Below are 13,749 nucleotides of genomic sequence, written 5' to 3'. Positions count from 1 at the left end.
TGCTTTGCTATGGATGGGGACTGTCTATCTGGGCAAAAATAGGTTAAAATCAGGTTAAAATCAACTGTAGCCAATTTCATAAGTGTACAGTATATGTCCTGGAACAGAATCATGTGAAGCTGATAGAAAACTATCTTCATTCCCTGGTGACTTGATTTACCTTTGCAGTTAACTAAATATCTATAGTTATATGGACATAATTCACCATCAGCTACAAAAGATACACCGGTGTGCATTTATAAAGCAATACTGGATGTGATGCAGCTACAGTTAAGCACTGTTTAAATTCTACTGGTCTTGTTTGCAAATATGATCACATGCATAACACTGTCATTTAAATCAATGAAATTTCAATGTACATATCTTCGGCAGGATCATGCCACTGTATTATGTATAAGCAAATGAATGAAATGTTACTGGTTCTGATAAATGTGATATGCGAAGAAATCAAATCCAAGTTTGCTTTATTTCTTGAAGTTTTTTTAAAAAAGTAATATTTTGCACATATAATGAAGGTAGTTGTGACAAAACCAGCCCGATTCTGCCTTCAGACCTGGTCCCGTCAACTCCCTTTTGAGTTGCTAACTCCTGAAGGGAGTTTGTCTTCCCACCGCTAGGGCACACTGCCATCACCTGTTCAATTTAGGGGTTCCTGACCGAGAGGAACAGGACTCCCAATCCCCCTTGCCAGTTCTGAGGCCTGGCCTCAAGGTCCTCTGCCAACCCAGCACCTGGTTATGACAGAGACCAAAGTCCTTCTTTGGGAGACCCCTGGAGGATTGGCACTACCAACTGTATGCCTTCCCCCTTCCCTGGACTTCTCTCTTTCAGTAACGTGGTCTAAGGTGGATGGGGAACCTATGTGGTACAGTGGGACTACCTTCTTAAACAGACAAAATATTTATTTAAAATTTATAACTATATACAGGCATTGTAAAATTGTGAACAGAAGAACAAAATCAAACTAGGGGAAAACACTCCTTCTTTCCCTGTTATACAACTGTCTCCAGAACTGACTCACCAGTCTCCAAGACTGAAATCAAACTCAAACTGACTGTTAACTTCCCCTGACAACTTTTAACTGCCTGTTTCCCTCCAAAAACTGGTTTTCCCTCCTGCAGCCTTCTGGGAGACCAGCCTAAAAGACTTCCTGCCTCTCTATGAGGTTTCCTCAGAATTGCTGCTTCCAGACCAGAAGGGAGGGGGGAGGAGGAAGAGACTAGGCTGAAGCCTGACTCCAGTTTGATGACCTCTTCCTACCAACTCCCAGATAACCACTGCCTAAAATGGTGTTTCTCCACAGTAGTAAATGATATTTTTTTTGTAAAGATATTTGAGAGTAATTGTTGGCTACTGATTATTTCTGCTATTTCTAATTAAAATTAAGTCTTTAGATTAAATTATGTTCACTTCCTTCATTCACATACATAGGATTGCAACTGTACCCTGTGTGTATCCTTTGATGTAATTAAAAAGGTTTAAAGTTAATAAACTGAATCGAATCTCTTTTTAATGTGATTTTTCTAATAATAGTATCAAGTCTTAAAACAGCATTTTTTTTTTGCTCTAGCTAGCTCGATAAAATTTATCACATATATATGTCAGAGTATACAGTCATCAGACCACAGCTAGAGCTGCAATGATCTACAGGACAGTAGATGATCTAACTGACTCCAGATTGCATCAACTAGAACAGGGGTCCTCAAACTTTTTAAATAGGGGGCCAGTTCACTGTCCCTCAGACTGTTGGAGGGCCGGACTATAGTAAAAACAAAAACTGTCTGTTGTGGTGGCTGCCATTACTGTACAAGGATGTGGGCCGTCAGTTCTCTGTCTTCTGCATCTCTCTCCCTTCCCAACACCACACACCCCGGCCTGGGAACTCACCTCACCTCGGTATCGCCTCACACTCTGTCTCTGCTGCCTCAGCCCAGTGCCGGACGTGTGCGTTGCTAACGCGAGTTTAGGTCGAACGTCACTTCTGGTCTGATTTTGCCATAACCTGGCGGGCCGCATAAACATCCTCAGCGGGCCGCATCTGGCCCGCGGGCCGTAGTTTGAGGACCCCTGAACTAGAATGATGTAAGGGGGAAGAGTATAATGACTCAGCACTAAGCTGATTGGATAATGAACTGTGCTGCACTGTATAAATGTAATGTAGCCCATTGCTACATGTGGTGGATGGATGGTGGTTGTATATGCAGAGCACTTTGTTAGTCTGTGTAAATATCTGTAAATAAATAGTGTATATAGTTTGCCTAACAGCAGCTGTGTGCAGACTTTATTCCTTCGAGTCTCAAGAGACCACACACTAAACGCCAACAATATACTGGAAGCATTGAATACTGCGCCTGTGATGAGAAGTATTTCCTATTTGTTCTGACATTTTACATTGTTGGATTGCTGCTATCTAAATTGTGGAACTGAGGAAGGATGAGACTAAAACAGAACATTAGATTTGTTCATGGTGTTTTTTGAACAGGAACACAGTTCCAGCTGGCATGATATCAGGGGGTGTGGCCTGATATACAAATGAGTTCCTGCTAGACTTTTTCTACAAGAAAAGCCCTGGATTTGTTCAACAATTTGGGAGAGGGAATACAAATCTAAAATAGCATACGCCTTCCAGATTCTGAAGCGGCCCCATGGCGCAGACTAGTAAAGCAGCAGTACTGCAGTACTGTGGTCTGAACTCTCTGCTCACGACCTGAGTTCGATTGTGGCAGAAGCTGGATTCAGGTAGCCGGTCCAAGGTTGACTCCGCCTTTCATACTTCCGAGGTCGGTAAAATGAGTACCCACCTTGCTGGGGGGGGGGGGGAATGTAAAGACTGGGGAAGGCAGTGGCAAACCACCCCGTAAAAAGTCTGCCAAGAAAACGTGAAAGCAACGTCACCCCAGAAACGGAAACGACTGGTGCTTGCACAGGGGACTTTTTCTTTCCAGATTCTGAATAAAATATTGTTGACCTCTGTTGTTCATGGCCAAAATCCAATATTGAGTCTAGCATACTTAAGTTCCTTGAAACAATGGCTTTAAGCATTCTTAAATTTGTTCAGGTCTTTTGAATTGTATTGAACAGTTAAACTGAAGTGTAAATAGAATGAAGCGTAATATGGATGGAAATACAAGCCACAAAGTCTGAATAACCTCTGTTGGATTGTTTGTAGGCTGTTTAAAGACTAGAACAGACACCTCAACAAATGCATTCATTTGGAAGTAAATCTTAATGATTTCAGTGGATATTACTTCCAAATGGTCCCTCCTTTGGACCACTGCCAAAGGAGGATATGAAGCTTCTGTAGTGCTGTTTGTAGATTTTCCAAAATTTAGGGATGGCATGTTTCAATTATGGCACAAAGCAGTAGAAACTGGAATAAGATTGTCCTTTTTGTTCTGCATGTATCCTCATCTCTTTGGCATGCTGTTTATTTATAGAGGCAGCTTATGCTGAAGTGATTGTATTCATCACTGCCTTTTATTTGTCCAATTACTCGATATGCTTCTGTGATCTGGAAATCAGCAGCCATGGTGAAGATTCTCTCTTATTGTTGTACTACAAGAAGATGCCAAAAGGCCTATAGCAAAACGTGTCTCATTTTCTGATCTGTGCTCCATAAAATATGCTTTTTGCACATCTGGTAAACTTTTCTTTATAAAACAGTGGGCCACCCTTGTGATAATTGTGACTCCTTGAGTCAGAGTTTCTTTATCTGGGTTTCAAATGCATAGCCTCTCTGCTCAGCGAATCTGGCTTCTGTAGGTTCAAAGACCTTTTCCTTTCTATTAAAATAGTTCTGAAGTCATCCCAGAAGTATAAGGATTCCAAAGTGAACTCCTCCATTATAAATTTACCAGTGGTTTATGAGCTGCAAAGTTTGAATTATGGAAAGGGAACTGGGGCTCTTGTAATTTCTAACTCCTGATGCAAAATCCATTTTTGTGTAAAGAAATAAACCTGCCAGATGCACTCTAGCCTTGAAAGCGGAGGTTCCCTAGTGTATTAATAAAGTATGTTTTAATAAATAAATGGAATATTGTCTTGTTCTCACTACTCAGTCCTAAAAATTTCACTTCCACTTCATCTTTTGTCTGCCAGAATCTTACTTTCTACTCTTGACCATAGTAGCCACCGGGAAAGGACGGTGGCTCAGTGGTAGAGCATCTGCTTGGTAAGCAGAAGGTCCCAGGTTCAATCCCCAGCATCTCCAACTAAAAAGGGTCCAGGCAAGTAGGCGTGAAAAACCTCAGCTTGAGACCCTGAAGAGCCACTGCCAGTCTGAGTAGACAATACTGACTTTGATGGACCGAGGGTCTGATTCAGTATAAGGCAGCTTCATATGTTCATGTTCATATGTTTTAGAAATACAGATAACCAGCAGTGCCCTGGCATGAATGGAAGTGGCTTTTGTTCATGCACACTTCTAGGATTGCCAATCCCCAGTTGTGGGCAGGGGATCCCCTGGTCTGGAGACCTTCTCCCCACTTCAGAGTTATCAAAAAGTGGGGGGGATGTCCACTGGGAATTCCATTATACCTTATAGAGACTGGTTCCCAGAGGGGTTTAATGGAGAATTGATCTGTGGGAATCCGGGGCTCAGGGTGTATGTGTTATTTTTTGAGGTTGAGGCAGCAGATTTTCAGCATAGCATATAGTGCCTCTCCTCAAACCCCCTCCCCCCAGTTTCAATAAGATTGGACCAGGGTTCCAATTCTATGAGCCTCAAAAGAAGGTTCCCTAATCCTTCATTATATCCATTGGAGGGAAGACATTTAAAAGGACTGTGATCCCTTTAAATTCAATAGCCAAAACTCCCTTTGGAGTTCAGTCATGCTTGTTACAACCTTACTCTTGACTCCACCCTCAAAGTCCTGGGATATTTCCTGGGTCGGACCTGGCAACCCTATTCTGATCTGAAGATGCATGCATACACACAAAAGTTTATACCCAGAATGAAACTTTGTTGGTCTTAAAGGTGCTACTGTACTCAAACTTCTGCTTTTGTGTGTATGCACACTTCTGATCTGAATAAGTGTTTGTGTACATGAAAACTTATACCCAGAATAAAACTTTGTTCTGTTGCTTCAGACCCACATGGCTACTCACCTGCATCTATACACCAACAGTTATCATGGCTCAGTATTCTGTCTGTGTAAGTGACCAACAGTAAACTAACTGGTATTTTTGAACCGGGACCCCCCTGAGTTATTACTTTTAGTCACCTGTGTAGAAGTCCTGTACAACTTCCCAGACTTGTGGGTCCTCAAGGTTGCATAAACATAAGAAAACCTGACCTTGTAAAAATATATAAAAGTTTATTAAATCAATAAAAGAATTGACTATGCAGTACAGTCTTTATGGCTTAGCAACAAGAAAACAAAGAAGCAGACTTTTCTATCTAATGATTACTTTAGTATTAGACAGCCAGTCTCTTGCAGCATAAAATTCACAGTAGTGTAAAAGTCAGAGGTGGCCAAACTGACTCAGGAGCCACATGTGGCTCTTACACATATTGTGTGGCTCTCAAAGCCCCCCCCCCCATCAAATGGAGAAGGCATTTGTCTCTTTAAATCACTTCTCTAAGCCAGCTGGCAGCTTGGAGAATGCATTTAAAGTTAAAGTTGCTTTTTCTAGCTCTCCCTCCATCTATTCCTTCCTGCCTGCTTGCCTGCCTGCTCTCAGACATCTGATGTTCATGTCTTGTGGCTCTCAAACATCTGATGTCTATTCTGTGTGGCTCTTATATTAATCAAGTTTGTCCATCCCTGGTAAAAGTTAACCATACATTGCAGTCCGTGATGATGAAGCATAACATATCTAAGCACACTAGTTTGACCTATACCCTTATAGCTTCTTGCCCTCTGGCATCAGGTGGTCTCTCAGGTCCAATTAAGGCTTTTCTTTGTTGGAACTTTCCAAAAGATGATGGCTGTTCCTAATTCTCCCCTCCCACCTAGTTAAACAACTGAGCACATGTTCCCATGATTAACCAATTACCACATTCTTGACTCCAGATTTGAAAGAGATAAGGGTGGTAGTTGCAGGGAAATCATGAACACCTGTAAACTGGACTAGGTCTTCTATATTCTTGTTATCCCATGAGGGGGGGATTAAGGTGCTTGATATTACAGAGCTATTGTAAATTTATGTATGTTTAGCAGATTAACCTGTATACAACAAACTGTAGTTTAAACAAATAGATGTATACTGTGATGACCAAATGCAGCCATAATAGCAAAGTGATACATCATTTGGGGATGAGTTAGAAGGGTTATAGTGCAATTATTTCTACTAAACTGAGCTAGTGACTCTGTGCATCGGTACCCTGTGCTTAAAGCTACGAAGAAGAAACACAGAAAACCAATGGGAATTATTTGACAACTAAGTGAGTTTTTGAAACAATCCCTCGCTGGGGTAATTGATAAGGCTTCAGCCTCCTCCAAGCAAATCCACTGCTCCTCTTGCCGCAGCACTGTGAGAATTACTGTTGTGTTCTTTCTTATGCTGCCTGGTAATATGAAATACCCAGTATCAGCAAGCAGGAGCTATTGCTGTGGCTCTTAGATTAAGCATTTGACAACTAGATTAACACAATGGGAGCTCCTTGTCACACATGATGGGGGGAAGTTGTATCACTAAACTACAGGAGACGTTTCAGTGCTTTAATTTTCATATCACTGGACTTTTATGTTTACTGAGTCTAAATAGCCTCTCATTAAAAGATTGATAGGTTAATAGAAGAAACAAGTTTTAATTAGTGTCTTTGTTTTTTGTAGGTTTGACATGGGAAAAAACACTACGGCAGATTGGTTTTGAAAGGTAAGTGTAAAATATTGACCCCTTGTGCGTGGATCCACTCCTATGCATGGACTGAGAGTGAGAATAAACATTAAAAATTAGCAAGTACACAGCTCATGTTTAATTTGAACTCTTTGGCTTTGGACATTTAGTAATATATTAATTGGGTATTTAAACAGTATTCACATATAAGGATCCTTGCAAATATTTACATGGAGTAGTGGGTTATAAATATTTTATTCTCGCCCTCCCCTGTGCAGCAGGGCTCAGGTAGGCTACAACAATAAATATATACAACAAATTTAAAACTATTAGAACATCATATGATAGAACTCACAAAATAGCAATCACACAAGTTACCAAGTGCTCCCATGAAACCACCAAAGATGAAACTACCAGATACTGGGCAAGTGGGCAAAAAGCCACAAACAGTAGCACAAAAAAGAATGGTGCAAAGCAGGGTAGGGGAGGTCAGTCTAATTAGACTTCACTGCCTCAATCATAGGCCTGGTGAAACATCTCTGTTTTGCAAGCCCTGCAAAATTACAACGAGTCCCACAGGACCACTAGGGAGAGTGTTCCACCAGGCTGGACCCAGAGCCAAAAAGGCTTTGGCTGGGACATAATGAGAGAGGTCATCCTACAGATATGTTGGTCCCAGACCTCACAGGACTTTAAAGATTAATACAATAATCTTGAACTTGATCCAGTATTCAACTGGATGCCACAGAAGCTATTGGGACACTAGTTGAATCATGTATGAGCTCTTAAAGGCATCCCAGTAAGAGCATATGTTACTCTATTATGGACTAGCTGAAGTTTCTTGGTCAATCGAAAGGGCAGCCCCAAGTAGATAAATATGTTCAATGAATTCAGACTTCTGTGAGGGCAGATACATGAAGCTTTAGGAGGAAAAAATACTTTAAAATGTATTAAAAGAAAAATGAGGCATATTCTTTCATTTCCAAGCTATTATTTAAAAAAAAAACCCTGAAGAACCTATATTGTTTCCAGAAGCCTTTCATAAACTCCTCTGATAAAAGTGTGTTGCAAAGCTGGAAAATGGCAAGGCTGATCTTACATATGTATTTAACTTACTTGATCAGTCAACACCTGATAACTCACAACTGACTGTGAAATTATTGAAACTTATTGTGTTGAAGGTGACAGGAGTGTTTGGTGATGTTTAATCTGTGGAGGCTGTTTCAGAGTCACTGTGTGACTAATATACATGGAATCATGGAACTTATTTCAAATTCTCTTCCTGCTTTAATTTGCCACAGAGAGATCAAAACTGCTTTTTCTGTCATCCAGAAACTCTAATGGGGCATTAGAATGGGTTGTATTACCCACTGAAGGGCAAACTTTCCTGGACTCAAATTGGCAATTACAAGAAACAGTGGAGAAAGGGGAAAAATCCTTTTTTAGAACCTTAAAGCTGCTTATGATTTCCTGAGTATACAGGTCTCCTCCCATAAGCTGTCAAAGTAGGGCTGCCAAGCTCCCACTGGGGACAAGGGTTCCCTCAGTTTGGGTGCCCCCAACCATGGAGCTGGTCAGCAGGGGGATCCCCATCCCCAAAGAGCTCTATCAGCATGCAACATGCCCAACCCAATGACATCACCTGGAAATGATGTCATTGCACCGGAGACATGCTATCATTTGGGTAAAAGCTCTATGGTACTATAGAGTTTTTACCCAAATCCTAAAACGTCCCCCCAGTGTGACGACATCACTTCTGGGTAACGTCATTACATTGCATGCACTTTGCACACATGACAGAAATTCCCCATCAAGTCAAATGTAGGACTTGGCAACTCTGTCTCAAAGCCTCTTACCACTGATGGCTGCTGTTTCACTAATGAAGATAATGAAGAAAATCTCTCCCATCCCCTTTCCGGAGGCTCCAGAGATGGCCTTGGTGGAGGGAGGGAAGAAAGTTTTTATCTTTTTCTCTCTTGTCCTTGCCTTTCCTCTGGTACCTTGAATGCTGCTATGGATGATTAGGCATGGCGGGGGCTACATTTCCTGGACTCTCTTTTTCCTTAACACAATTGTAACAGTATTCAGGTAGGCATGTAAAGAAAAATATTTTCTTCCCTCTCCTTCTGCCAAGGGCAATCCTGTTGAAATCACCACTTTGGCCAGAAGTTGCAATGTGGGAGAAGAAGACTGATCTCTCTCTCTCTCTCTCGCCCTCCCTCCCTCTCTCTGCCATTAGTGCAGCAGTAGGCAAGTGAATGGTAGGATGTTCTTCTTAAGCATGAATTAAAATCTGAGTTTGAGAATTCAGAGTTTGCAAAGCTTTACTTTGTATTAAAGCAACGTACTAAGAGCCATTGAGGTTCATGTTCCATACCAAGGAATTATTAATTTAGTAGTCCATAAGGTATTTTGGGCCCAAATTGTTTGGCACTTTTGTTTAAGTTTAAAATATTATTACCCAGAAGTTCTTGGAAGGCTGTAGTGGAGCACTAGTATATTGTGAGGATCATCATGTTCTGGAGAGGATTGCCAGGATCTGTGCCTTGGCTGATCTCCAAGGTTTAAATGCAGATTAAAAAATGCAACATGGCACTGTAAAATCAAATAGAGGATAGGATAGGTTTGACATGAGGTAACTAAATGCTACATGAGCTATGGGAAGGAAGAGCTAGCTTTGAGGTTTCAGGCAATAGCCATGTCTTAAACAGAGAAGATCAGGAAAACGTTCCAGATTTGAGGGGTGACAGTATCCTGCTGAATAATCTGCTGAAGAGCCCTGAGCTGCTTACAACAAGGCAGTTTGGTATAGTGGTTAGGTGCACGGATTTTTATCTGGGAGAACCAGGTTTGATTCCTCAATCCTCCACTTTCAACTGCTGGAATGGCCTTGGGACAGCCATAGCTCTCATAGGAGTTGTCCTTGAAAGGGCAGCTGCTGTAAGAGCCCTCTCAGCCCCACCTACCTCATCAATTAAATTAATCTCTGAGTCTAATTGGGGGTTATGCCATTTCTGTGGCCTACTGGAGCTATTAAATGAGGATGAAATAGGGTTGCCAGGTCTGATTCAGGAAATATCTGTGGTCTGTGGGAGTGGAGCCAGAAGCAAGGTTGTGACAAGGCCATCAGATTTAATGGGACCACACTCCTTTTTAATGCCTTCCCTCCATTGAAAATAATGGAGGATGGGGCACCTTCTTTTGGGACTCATAGAATTGGACTTCCTAGTCTGGTAGTTTTGAAACTTGGAGGAGGGGGGGGAGAATGAGGAGAGGTACCAAGAAATAGTGGAGAATGCTCAGAAGAAAGGTAAAAAAATCCTTTTCTTAGAACCTTAAAAAAACTGCTTATAATTTCCTGAGTATCCAAGTCCTGAGTATCCAGGTGCTGAAAATTTGGTGCCTATACTTCAGAAAACAGTTTCCCCAGAGCCCCAGGTATCCTGATCAATTTTCTGTTATACTCTATGGGGGGACCAGTATGCCCAGCGGACATTCAAACTCCCCCCCCCCCCCTACTTTCTAATAACTCTAATAACTGTTAGAGCCAGTTTGGTGTAGTGGTTAAGTGCACATATTCTTATCTGGGAGAACCGGGTTTGATTCTCCATTCCTCCACTTGCAGCTGCTGGAATGGCCTTGGATCAGCCATAGCTCTGGCAGAGATTGTCCTTAAAAGGGCAGCTGCTGTGAGAGTCCTCTCAGCCCCACCTACCTCACAGGGTGTCTGTTGTGGGAGAAGATAAAGGAGATTGTGAGCCACTCTGAGTGGAGGGCGGGATATAAATCCAATATCTTCTTCTTCTTAAGTGAGGAGAGAGCCTCTAAACCATAAACAAATTGGGGTTCGTTTATGAGTTTGTGCCCATCCCTAGTACACAGTGATAGGGGAAGTTTATGTTTATTTTAGTGTACTTTTATCTCTCTCTTCCTCCAGGGAGCTTGGGACAACCAACATGGTTTTCTCTGTCCTTCATTTTTATCTTCAGAACAACAATCCTATTGAGTGGATGTGATTTTCATCTATTATATGAAATGGCCTGCCTTTTTGACTGCTAACCTTTCTTTGCAAGTTTTTAGACACCCACCATTCCTCCCTGCTTCCAACATTTAGAGGGATTTGGATTAATTGGATTAATGCAAATAAAACATAATTTTCAGAAAGATTAATGGTGGCATTCTACATCTGCTTTCTGTGTGTGAACTCTTCAGAAGAGAATATTTATTTTGTTCAGGCAGAATAAAGTTCAAAATGGTTTAGGTTCAATCCTCTGGAACCAATTACAAAATGGCACGGTAAAGAATTTTCTCTAGCTTCCTCATTTAGTCTTCAGTTTTCGGTATAACTGCTTCAATCCAGAAATGAACAAGTCTTTGTACTATTGTAATTGTTATTAATCAGAATTGGACTATTATCTACACAGAAAGTGTTTCAAGAATCTGTGATCTTTGAAAAGCATACTGTTCTAAAAGTTAGAAACATTTACCTGTAGCTCCCATACTCTAAAAACATCTTTAAAACTTTTCATAGTTTAAAATAATAGTTGTCTGAGAACAGAGGCTAGATGGCCATCTGACAGCGATGAAGATCCTGTGAATTTGGGGTGGCTATTTGTGGGTTTCCTGCATTGTGCAGGGGGTTGGACTAGATCACCCTGGAGGTTCCTTCCAACTCTATGATTCTATAAGTAGAATACATTTGCTAGTTAGGGGAAGATCATCACCATCATTATCAGGTTTTTTAAAATGTAAAATCAGTGCATGGTGGTGGTGGGGGAGAATTGGGACTATTGTGCTGCTCTCTTAAATTAAATCATGCACATCCTATTGGATCTGCTTTTGTCCTTCAGGGGAAAACTTACACATTCCATGTGGATACATGTAATTTTCCTGCCACCAGGCAAAGCACCCATGGAAGAAGGTCTTAGAATTGCAAGTAAACTATATACATGGTCTATACAGAGTGCAGATCCACCTGGGCAGCCATGTTGGTCTGAAACAGTAGAACAAAGTTAGAGTCCAGTATCACCTTTAAGACCAACAAAGTTTTATTCAAGGTACAAGCTTTGTATTTCAGATGCATTGAAATGGAAGTAACCAGTTTATATATATAGACAGATGTCTCTACATAGGTGAACAGGAAGCTAACCCTAGAAACTTGAAAGTAGTCACCTGATCTAGTAGATTCCAATCCATTATTCTTCCACTGGATCTTTCTACTGAAAACAATGTAGTTTATGTTTAGTAAATTAGTCCTACAGTAGAAATTAAACTGTTTTAGCAACCTTCTAAGTGCCTTCAGTAATGATGATTTTCAAGAGAGGGCGCTATTGTCATTAGTTATGTCATTGGTGTCATTACAACACCTTTCTTTTAAAAAACCCCACTAAAATATGGATACATTGCTGGAGTATTGTAACAGTAAGTTTAATAGATTCTCTGAATTTCCAGCTTTCATTTTTTTTAAAAGTAAGTTTGTAGCACATTCCCTTGTGGAGATATAAAGAAAAGGGCATTTCAGTCGGGGGGGGGAGGGGAACCTCTAAAGGCACAAAAAAGTGTGTGGAAATTGAGAAGAAGCAAAGCAGCATGGGGCCAGGATAGAAGGGAGAAACCTTGTATGGAAAAGCCCATTGTTGGAGAAGTGGTATATTTTAAAGAACACAAAAAGTTTCCAAAAACAATTTTGGCTCACTTCTACTTAATACTACCAAGTGTACTGTTTTTGTTGACTTTTAACTTCTTGGCAGCTCAACCTCCTCCCCCACCCCCCCATTTTTGCACATGTGGTATATTTTACCACAAAGAAATAATGTTTCATTTCTTAATTTTTTTTTAAGTTTACATAGTTTCTTCTTCAAAGAGCCAGTTTGGTGTAGTGATTAAGTGTGTGGACTCTTATCTGGAAGAACCGGGTTTGATTTCCCGCGCCTCCACTTGCAGTTGCTGGAATGGCCTTGGGTCAGCCATAGCTCTTGTAGGAGTTGTCCTTGAAAGGGCAGCTGCTGCAAGAACTCTCTCAGCCCCACCCACCTCACAGGGTGTCTGTTGTGGGGTGGGGGGGAGGTAAAGGAGCTTGTGACAGCTCTGAGACTCTGAGATTCAGAGTATAGGGCAGGATATAAATCCAATATCATCATCATCATCATCTTCTTATATTGTTATCAGATATTGTTAAAAATAAATAAAAAGAATAAACCTGTTAATAAGGTTTAATTTAGAATGTCACCATTGCAGTTTTCAGTTTTCTAGTGCATGTTACTACCATGCACTAGATCTTTGCATGTATAATTTATTGATTTAGATTAATTGTTGCGGCCAATCCTTTGTAATGAAACAAAATCCTCCACACACAAATATTTCCAGTATATTGCTAAATAAAGAACCTATAGTCATTGAGGCATGAATGTGTCACCTGAAAGGAAATATTTTGAAGGTAGAGAAAATATACCAGTTGGTCAGTCTCTAAGTAAAATAGTAGCTTGTGGAGAGGGAAGGGTTTGCATTGTTGGCTGTTTCCTTCAAGAACGGGGCACACTGTCTCATGGTCTTAGACTGAAAGTGGGGATCTTGGTTAAGACACAGACTTTTAATGGAATCAGCAAAAGGCCATGCTTTCTCATTGGAAATTATTCTCATTAAGGACTATACTTTGTATACCCTTTGTTCTAAGCACATGCTTTGAAGGAAATGTCAGGTTTCCTATAAAAATATAGTCTTTCCTTCCTATATATGTTTACATGCCTTGTGATTAATGTAGTACTTACAGAAGCATCTATTTTGCAGAATAACTTAAAACTAGCAGTTAGATTTGAGTCCAGGAGCACTTTAAGAGACCAAGAAGAATGTCAGGGTATAAGCTTTTGAGTGTCAAAGCTCTCATTGTTAGGCATGAGCTTTTGTGAGTCACTGCTGACTTCTTCAGATACAGCTAGAATGTGAGTCCATCTGTCCTATATATTGGAAAAT

General features: G+C 40.8%; 1 protein-coding gene across 1 annotated transcript in view; it reads left to right on the top strand.

The window, feature by feature from the left end:
• PIEZO2 (piezo type mechanosensitive ion channel component 2) overlaps positions 1–13,749 on the top strand; it is a 399,620-nt gene that overhangs the window by 184,019 nt on the left and 201,852 nt on the right. Inside the window, exon 4 of the mRNA XM_060244021.1 lies at positions 6,777–6,819. Within this exon, the coding sequence (XP_060100004.1) occupies positions 6,777–6,819 (43 nt within the window). The remainder of the gene's footprint in view (positions 1–6,776; positions 6,820–13,749) is intronic.

The sequence above is a fragment of the Heteronotia binoei genome, chromosome 7 (genome assembly GCF_032191835.1).
Source record: "Heteronotia binoei isolate CCM8104 ecotype False Entrance Well chromosome 7, APGP_CSIRO_Hbin_v1, whole genome shotgun sequence".
NCBI lineage: Eukaryota > Metazoa > Chordata > Lepidosauria > Squamata > Gekkonidae > Heteronotia > Heteronotia binoei.
The sequence above is the reverse complement of the archived record's forward strand: the minus strand, read 5'-3'. Positions and strand labels throughout refer to the sequence as shown.